The 10000-nt window shown below is 41.0% G+C and overlaps 3 protein-coding genes across 3 annotated transcripts in view; 1 reads left to right on the plus strand and 2 right to left on the minus strand.

Annotated features, from left to right (window-relative positions):
* Positions 1-292, plus strand: part of LOC137975938 (uncharacterized) — a 13331-nt gene extending 13039 nt beyond the window's left edge. The window contains exon 7 of the mRNA XM_068823151.1: positions 1-292. This exon is cut by the window's left edge and continues 434 nt beyond it. The gene's annotated coding sequence lies outside the window, so the exon portion shown is untranslated.
* Positions 293-2715: 2423 nt separating this feature from the next.
* LOC137975936 (E3 ubiquitin-protein ligase TRIM71-like) lies at positions 2716-5169 on the minus strand. Its single transcript, XM_068823150.1, has one exon. It carries the CDS (start codon positions 5167-5169, stop codon positions 2851-2853), a length of 2319 nt encoding a protein of 772 aa, XP_068679251.1. The 3' UTR covers positions 2716-2850.
* An 820-nt stretch (positions 5170-5989) lies between these two features.
* Positions 5990-10000, minus strand: part of LOC137975696 (uncharacterized) — an 11022-nt gene continuing 7011 nt past the window's right edge. The window contains exon 5 of the mRNA XM_068822851.1: positions 5990-10000. This exon is cut by the window's right edge and continues 478 nt beyond it. Within this exon, the coding sequence (XP_068678952.1) occupies positions 9987-10000 (14 nt within the window). The 3' untranslated portion in view covers positions 5990-9986.

The following is a 10000-nucleotide window of genomic DNA, read 5'->3' on the forward strand; positions in this document are numbered from 1 at the left end:
AGGAAGGTCATCTGAAAAGAAAACGCAAGGTCCATTGTAATCATTTCTTATTGATTTGAACTTGTCCAGAGTGTAAAATGTGGATCATTGGACAATCCAAGGATTGGCGTAATATGAACGCTGTGGAAATCTAAAGAAAAGTTATTGTCGGGTGTGCACGTCCTCCACACAATCACAAATTTGTTCATTTCACGCGGAAGAGAACGGCAAGGAAATTAACTTAAATGTGAAAACACATGTATAGATAGGAGAGCCATTGTTAGTGCTTATTAAACCTATTGCATTGTTCTCTAAATTCCTGGTAGTCAAGGCTTGAATTTAACCACTACTAGCAGATCTAAAGGCCATGTGACACGACATGTTGCTTGCGTGTGACATCCCCTCTGCAACTCACAACGCAATTTTTTTCAGAATGGGCCAATCAGAGCTCATCTTTCGGCGACTTAGCGCGTCCGCCATATTGTTTGTTATTGTACGCGTTGCAAGTTGCGAAAGAAGTTTCCAACGTGTAACATACCCTCTGCAACTTGAAAGGTTTTTTATTCGTCATCGTTGCGTTGCGAGTTGCAAGAAAAATTGCCTCGTGTAACATGACCTTAAGGCAATCCTTTGTGGTGAATAGCCTATGTTTTTTATTGCTCTTGAATTGGGCGGCCACGACAATTAATGTATGCTCGTGAAGAGCGTGGAAAATGTTTGGTTCTGGTCCGTTGAATATGATGCCGTCGTAGTCATCGTTCGAGGGAGCTTAAGATTTTTCGACGGCGACGGCAAACAACAACACGGCAAAACAATGATTTCATCGGTTAAAAGAGCATAAATAATCGTGCTGCACGTACAGCACGGATTTTAGGACGGATTCTTGCGGTACTCTGCATAAGGACGACGTGAAATTACAAAATTTGAGGTTTTGACGACAACGTGAGCATGCAAAAATCGGAACGTTCGTTTTCTATTTTCACTTTGGAACTACTCGTATCAAATTATTTTTACGATACTTCGCCCAAATTGTAAGAAGTGAACGAGATAGAATAACCGCGAAAGAATTATGATAAAGCAAAGTGATATTTTGAGGTGATGTTTTCGTTGAAGTCGCCGACGTAGATCTTAAGGTCTCTAATTCCTTAGTGGAGACCGTTACTACGTTGGCGCGATCGAGAACGTCACCGGCAAATCTTTTAACATTATTATATTTTTGCATTTCGTTTCGTGTGTAAAGAGTTTGCGAACTGTTTTCGATCAGTTTAAGTTGGCCTAAAAGGTGTTGTTCTTATAAGAGAAAAATGAAAAATTACCGTCGTGGGGTCACTACGTGCACATAACCTCAAATTTGGCCATTTCACTTGAGTATTTTAAAGACGAAGGCGGAAAACCACGAAACAACGTGAGCAACCGTTGTCGCACCTGACTTTAGTAGCCCTGTTCACTCCCAAGAGTGATTAATAAAAATTTTCTCCTTACAAGCACAACACAATGTCAGGCAAACTGGTGACGAGAATGAAGAAATTTATCACCAGCTGGGATTTTTGTCTAGATATATCATCAAATTCCCATAAGCAACTAAAAAGTTATGAATCGCAGTCAGTAAGGAGAATTAACATTTAGAACATGGGAGTGAAGTGGGAGGCACGGTGGCCTCATGGTTAGTGCGCTCGACTCCGGATCGAGTGGTCCGGGTTCGAGTCCTGGGGCTCGTTTCTCGAAACTCCCGAAAATTTACGGGCCATTTTCGGGTGTCACAATTCCTTTTGTATCTCAAGAACGGAGAGGATTTAAGTCGTCAAAATTCACAGTTATTTTTCTTTTTGTTACCTTGAAAACACGTTAAAAGATCGGCTCTCCAAAATAAGCGGTTAGCAGTTCACAAATGGCTTTTCGGGCCCGAAAAGTTTTCGGGACTTTCGAGAAAGGGGCCCCTGGCCGGGGACATTGTGTTGTGTTCTTGGGCAAGACACTTTACTCTCACGGTGCCTCTCTCCACCCAGGTGTATAAATGGGACCCGGGGAAATGCTGGGGGTAACCCTGCGATGGACTAGCATCCCATCCAGGGGGAGTAGAAATACTCCTAGTCGCTTCATGTTACGGAAACCGGAGATAATCGCCGGCCTGATGGGCCTTACGGCTTTTAAGCAGAGACTTTACCTTTTTTTTCATGGGAGTGAAAGAGAGAACGTGGCGGGTAGGACGGGAGAATGGCTTTAGTTGTGTGTTTGCTAAGGCGTAAGGGAACAAAAAAAGCTACCAGGGCATCTTTTTTTTTATGTGTTATCATCGAAAAGGATGTAACGTAAGCAAACAAATAAAAGGAGCCATTGTGGTGCAGTGTGGTTTTTCATGGGCGCCATGTTGTTCATCCAGCAGCATTTGCACATTGCACCATTGTCACCTCAGTCTCAAGAGATTCATTTGAAATTGACCAATGTTGTGATCAAAGGCAGGTTTACATTGACCATGCGCATGTTTTTTGGGGCGAATTCTCCTAATGTCAATGTGCACCACGAGTAAACACTAAACAACATTAAAAACATAAAGGAACCCGCCTTAGGCGCCAAACCCTCGATATACCAGATAATCTCTGAGCAATGATGCTTTGAAAATCCCAAAATTTAACAAAGAATGCATGGAATCATTAGCTCATGGTCATGGAATCATTAGCTCATGGTTAATACCTGGTTCGTTATCACTGAAAACTGAAAGGTAAAATTGGAGATTTACCCTAGTTTAACAAGTATAAAGAGCATGATTCCTTTTGTGAGAAAACTAGTAAACGTAAACAATGACGTCCGCAAAGATTCCCTTATATGAAGTAGCAGAAATTTTTCTAAACGGCTGTATGGGTAACCTTCCTATTACGCAGAGAGTTTTGAGGAGGGCTGCGCACTGGCAATGGTATTATTTTGAAGGACTTGCAACTGGTTATTACTGTAATCCGTTACGAATAATTTGCCATCCGAGGTCACAGTCACGTCTTGTGGCTTATCAAACTGGCCTAGCGCCTTTCCGGGAGTTCCGACAACGAAAACTCGTCCATCCGTCGTAAACACAAGCAGCCGATGATTTCCACTGTCGCACACAACAAGGTTTTCTTTGCTATCAATAGCCATTCCTCTTGGATCTCTTAATTCTCCTTCAAATGATCCCTTTTCTCCAATCGTGTATAGGAACTCACCATCGGTGCTGAATACCTCCACACAATGGGTATCGAATGAGATAAAGTATTTGTCATTGTGGTGTATAACATAATACGGTTTGGCTCTGTAATGACTACTGAACTCTTTGATTAGCTTTCCATGTTGAGAGAATTCCTTGACAGAAGCGCTTCCCCAATCACAGACAACAATTTTTCCTTCGGGCGTCACACAAACTCCCCAAGGACAATCCAGCACCTCGCTACCAAACGTCATTATAGTTACGCCACAGCGATCAATCACGTGAATCAACTGGTTGTCGCTGTCAGACACCACAATGTTTCCCTCAGTGTCAAAATCAACACCGACTGGGTTCGTGATGTCATGGGTGCCCTGAAACTGTGTGATGTAGTTGCCCCGTTGATTAAAGAGCAAGATTCGACGATTCCAAGAGTCGGCTACGGCCACCTCATCAGAAGAGTTGACAGCGATACCACAAGGTCTTTTGAGATGCGGTCTGTCTTGGTCAGGGGTTTGGCAGATCGAAATGAGTGGTTTGTAGTCCTGGTGTTTGACGGAATTTTCAAGACTCAAGCGGCTCGCCTTTAGGTACTCTGTTCTTGTGGTTACGCGAACATTAAACGGACTTCCTTTTATCGGTTCTCCCCGAACTCTGGCGTCGATCTGGTAAATACCCGTTTTAAGCGGAGTGTAACTCACCACGTAAGTTCCGTCTTTCTTGTCTTCGATTCTAGTCGGTATGAATGTGCCTTGTTTTGACTGGATACGAACCGTAACACGATCGTTCTCGGAATAACTCGGATTCTCATCGGAATCTTTCGTTTGAATCAGGAATTCGATTCGCTCTCCGATTCCGGTAAGATATTGAGTCATTCCCTCGCCTTCGGCTGTCGAATAAGCTGGATCTGTGTGACTCACGGAGATTCTCCCGATATCCGATTGTTGAAGAACTCGCAGAATATTTGGATCGGGAATGTAATCCACGTTAATGCTTTTTTGTGATTTCGGCACCTTTTTGGGCTTAGTGGAAATAAATTGTTGAAAGCGTCTGCTGACAGGTCCCTCCATGTCCAAAATCTCTCCCTCGATGTCCCTTTCTAAGACGTCTTTAGCGTATTCATGGGTTTTCTGCATTTGACCTAAGTGAAGCTCAAGCTCTTTTCGTTGTTTAATTATAGAAACTTGTTGATCTTTGTAAATACCGTCCAATTCAGCAAGCATTTTGTCTCCGTGCTTTCTGAGAAAAGATGTTAAACCTTCGATTTTTTTCATCACCTCTTGGCGTGCAGTAATAATTCTTCGCTCAACTGTCTTGTAACTCTGATCAACTCGCTTGATTTCAGCACGACACGACGATATCTGATCATGCAAACAATCCATAATGTGCAAAATACGTTTCTTGCTGTCCTTGCTTGCTCTGTTAATGTCAAGAAGGCTGTGCTCCTTGTGCGAGAGATTAGCGCATTTCTCGCAGACTTGCTTCTCACAATCTTTGCAGAACAATTCCAGGGTCTCCTTCTTGTGTCCTTCGTGATTACAGGAAATGGGAACTTGAAGCAACATGGGGAGATCTTTCGCTGAGAAATTTTCCAACTCCGAAATATGATGCGATTGCATGACTTTAATCCTCGCGTGTATCTCGACACAATTAACACAAACAAGACATCTGCAATCGAAGCAGTAAGACACGGCCGAAAACCTTCCCTCGCAGCTGCCGCAAGCTAACTCAGGTCTGTTATTCCTTATCCTGATCATTTCCTGCAGCTTTGTTAGGTATAGTGGCGACGGTAGGTTTTCGATGCTTTTACCTGGAGGTAGTTTGATAGTAGCTTTGCAGAACGGGCAAATGGCTTGTTCTGGTCCAAGGTTTTCCATGAGCAGCCGCCTCAGACAGCCCCTGCAGAAACTGTGTAGACATGGTAAGGTCTTAGGACTGCTCAAGTACCCCTTACAGTAATAACAAGTCAACTTGCTTGTCAGGCTACAGAGGAAATCGCTGATTGTCGCTGTGGTGGACATTTTAATCTATGAACGCAGTGCAATATATGTAAATATTATTCAGTCATTTACAAGTGTTCATGCAACAACGAATGCATCATTTGAATTTTTATAATTAGGTCTCACGCGATCTTGTTTATCAGAGATTCTCAAGCTGGGAATAAGGATCTTAGCAAGTCTGTTTCTCGACAAAACGATAAAGCTGGTGTGACAATCTACCGTCAAATCTATTGTGCAGTTTTCCGCCGCAAAAATGTACTAACAAAAACTTCGGCATTTTCCCATCGCCTGTACTTCACTTGGTAACAGTATTTGATAAGGAAACTGTGTCAATATCATTTCACTTGAATTCCACTGAAAAGTCGTACTGAAAATATCGGGTAACCGCCGGTCTTAGTTTTGTATAATCGTGAAGACTGAAATACTTTCAAAACGACACATCTCAGTTGCGACATTGGCTTAGTTTGTTTGCATGTTTTTAAACACTTTAAAAAGATGATTCCATGCATTTTCAAGAAGCGATGAAAGCTTAACTCTTGAAACAAATTGGAACAAAATTCCTTTCTCATTATTCGGTCAAGAGAGGACTACACCCATGTCTGATAGAATATTTTCTTTGTCAATAGAAAGTCAAGGAAATTAAGTATGTTACCGGGCGCTTTTACTAAATATAACTAAATGGAATGAGACATTGCCGTACGATAATTTGTACTTCGAAAAAAACAGTAAAGGAAAAAACCAAGCCATTGTAAATATTGCTTTTCATAGCATCGTTATTAGAGTACGGAATAAAGTTTAAATAAACAAGTTAATGTTACCGTATGCAAATTTTGTGCACTTTTAGGCTTTCCTTGTCTTAATAGAATGATTGGTTCGTTAATTTCCTCTTTCACACGAAAAGAGTCTCTTAATTAAATTAAAATGTCGGCAAGGGAACTCAAAACATTACAACTGCAGATAACTTGACCAAAAAGTAAATCGTTCTTGAAATAGAGATTGGATATAGACTGGTCCCACAAAATCCTTCAACGCTAAACATAGATCATTTATGAATATTTACCCGCGGTTGGATAATCAATATGATATCATGTAAGGCACTGAATATTTCGCTAAATAACGCCTTTGTATTTCTTTTATTCCTTACGAGTGAATCCCTTCCCTTAATCCTACTGATCAAATCGAATCTGTAAATTATTGATTTCAGGGAAATATGCAAACGACAATAGAGAGGTTTAGCATCGCTTTAATGGAAAACGGTTCAGTTTGTTCAGTTTGTTATTTTTTTTGCCGGAATTAATTAACAATTATTCCATGAGCGCGCGTTGGATATGAGATGGTAAATAGCCAACGAGGCGCGTAGCGCCGAGTTGGCTATAACCAGTCTCATATCCAACAAGCGCGAATGGAATAATTGTTTTATTAAATTCCTTAAACTCCGAAAGTTTGGAAGTACGAAATACGAGCGAAAAAAGGGAGAAAATCCTAGCGAAATCGAAAAAACTTGATGAAGATGCGATGTTGTGTAATACCTGGTGGTCAGACAGACGCAGGCTCATCACAAAAACATTTCTTATCTTTTTGCGTACTTCTAAGCTTCGAAATTGATCCAAACTTTCCCCAAAAACGTTTTTCTTGTGCTTTATACCAAGAGAAATTTCGATTTCTAGCGTAAAAAACTTTAGCTTAGCAACGTTTAGCGCAATCAGTTACCATATATGGTCAAACTAAGGTATATGAGCTGATAACCGAGATTGAGTGAACCAATCAGAGCACGAGAATTGTATTATCCGAGGTTGAGAATTTAATAATTCTCAGTATTATCAATGACAATATTATAATATGCTATTAAACACATTTAGTGGCGAGGAAGCTCGTAAAGAAACCAGAAGAAAGAAAATTGCTTCATTTAAGAAGACTCAAACCAGTTTCAACACTTTAAAAAACTGTGTTATTAGAAGGTCTGACTCTACAATTAACACCGTATCACCAAGCAGCTATGTTATGGCTTCATATATAAAACAGCAATTGTTGCTAACAAAATGAACTCAAAAGAATGATGTAACAGGTTACCACAGCAACAGGCGGTTTATTAAAGGCACCCTATATTTTGTCTTTATACTCTTTTATCTGAAAAGCAAACTGTGACCCCCGTATTTTTCGCTGGAAAGTAACCAGGCTAAATTCAAACTTTTTGCATATTTTAAGAATTTCCCTAGAGCAGATTCCCAGCTATCTTCGCAATTGGAATATTTAAGGTAACTCTGAATCCACCTTACCGGGGAGTTTTTTAAACTTTGCGAATAGTTAAATCGAAGCCTTATGATCAGTTTCGGCAATTAAGAGTGGGTATCTCCGTGTTCGTTTTTTCATATACTAATTGTTCCCATTCAAGATAGCTATATAGAGCGGTTTTCAATTGAGTGTCGTAAATCAAATGTCAAAGTAATTACTTCGACCAATCACTAAAGCAGGTTCAAACAGCGTAATGAACCAATCCAAATTCGTAGCAGCAATTCCTTGTAACTTGCTCAAAGCGAGAGGAAAAATCGCGCGTGCAAGCCGCGATTGGTTTTGTTTTCATTGGTCAATAAATAGGCCATTTTCAAAATATCTAATATTCAGCTTGATAGTGAGGCAGTGAGGACAGATACAATAAAAAAACGTTGGAATGACTGTGAAGAATATTTACATATCATCCACTTTCCATTGTCTTTGCCCTCACTGCCTCACTATCGAGCTGGATTTTGATATATCGAAAAAGGCCTATAGGCGCGAGATTTTTAAACCAATCTTTGCAATCGGGTCATTACTTCTGACAGTCATTGAAACTGTTGCTATGGTGATCTATTGCGTCACATTAATAATAATTAGTGTTTCAAATGTACCACAAAAATTGCCGTTCCGTGAAAAAGTGTTGAAAGAGGCGATCCTTGTATAATAAAATGAAGTCTGTTGAAACTGGTCCGAGTTTCTAGCGTGTTACTTAATCTCTCTGGTGACAATGTCAACACAAATGTATCGCTTCAAATATAACTTGGCCCTGTCGAATGCTTTTCAATATTCCTCGCCATCACTTTGTACAATATGAGCACGTGTACGTTAAAGTACTTCGTGCTGTGAAGTTTTTTATTATCTCTTCTTCCCATGACTACACGGTCTACTTTCACAGCTAACTGACCGATAAGGTGTCATCTTTGAAATAACAAGACGACGACCACGGCTTCGAGTACACCACAAGACAATAGCTTTAATTAGCAAAAACAATAGTTTTGCATTCCCCGCACGTGCGTTTTACATTTTGATACATTTCTTTGAGGTCATATGCAGGACGGGAGCACCTAACGATGATTTGTCAATTTATTCTCTAAATATCCACACCGTTCTCAAAAATTTTATTTTTGGAATGTGGACTCACATTTTCCATGCCAAGCGACTTGGAAAAATCGCAAAGTTATCCTGGAACCGAGTGGACGCTAAGTCCGGATCGAGTCCAGTTTCTTACCGAGATATCAATTCTCAAGATGGCTGCCGAGGGCAATATTATTTCTTTATGGCGCATGCTCTGTTACCTCTGTTTCCTTGAGGAGTCCTAAGTACTAGAGTGAATCCGAAACGTTTCGGCAGTAGTCCGTGTGTGGGAGCGAACAACAGCCTTATATTTCTGTCGCGGCGTTTTCACAGACCGATTTATTTTTAGATTGAATTTCCCGCGAATGAGACTCCCGCAGGAGCCCGATGACCAATCACAAGAAACTAACTTGACGTCATAGCGTCAACGAACCGGAACTGCCTTTGTTTCTTGCGGAAAAGAAAGTCTAGCCTTAGCGTGGGAGTTGTTCACTACTCGTCATGGGCTCCTGGTTTCGGATACCTGTGGACGGGCAAATTCGATTTGAATACGCTACGTGTGGATGGGAATATTTTTGAATCCGGAAAGAAAAAGCTGCGGATTCAAAAATATCCGAATACGTGTAGACGGGATCACGAGGATCTGTTCTCTCCCCCTCATTCTCTCTCTCTCTCTCTCTCTTCCTCAAAATCTATCAAAAGTTTCAATTAATTTTTTTGGAAATAGGGCCGAGTGTTGAGGATTTGTCCTCTGACATCAGTGACGTTAAGGAGAGAAGACCGTTACGAGAACGTTTTCTAAAAATATTTTTTCCTGTCATTGTAATAATTTTGCGATTACTCCAAGTCGATCGGAATGAAAAGTGTGTGTCCACATTCAAAAAATAAAATTGGTGAAAACGGCGTGGATCTTTAGAGCAAAAACTGAAAATTCATCGTCAGGTGCATGCGTCTTCCACATGGCCTCAAATTTGCTCATTTCACGTCGATATCATGCAGGACGAGAATTGCAAAGAAATGTATCAAAATGTGAAAAGCACGTGCAGGGCGTGCAGAGAAAGGGAGCTTAAGCACGGGTGCGGGTGTTTTTGAGAAGTGGACGGCGACTGGAAGTGAGCTGTTTTCCCTTTTAACTTGTCTTCACATAACCACATTTTCATTGCTAAGTATCTTTTCTCCATTTAGAGATGATTAGTATAAAAATCTGGGAGACAACACTGGCTGGCACGCAAAATGTTCTCTTCCGGTTGCCGTCCGCGTCTCAAAAACGCGCGTGCTTAAGCTCCCTAATTGTTTCTGCTTATTAAACCTATTGTTTTGTGGTGTCCTCGCAGCCGCCGTCGCCGCCGCTGCTTAGGCTGCCAAATTTGTCTTACAGGACTCGACGTGAGCACACAATCAAAGCTAAATTTCCTTCCCCACTTTATCGTTACTACCAAGGCGGTTTGTTCTAGTGGGGATTTCGTTGTCGTCGCTGGATTCCAAAATTCCTACTGAACTAATA

This window comes from Montipora foliosa, chromosome 11 (genome assembly GCF_036669935.1).
Source record: "Montipora foliosa isolate CH-2021 chromosome 11, ASM3666993v2, whole genome shotgun sequence".
Classification (NCBI taxonomy): Eukaryota; Metazoa; Cnidaria; class Anthozoa; order Scleractinia; family Acroporidae; genus Montipora; species Montipora foliosa.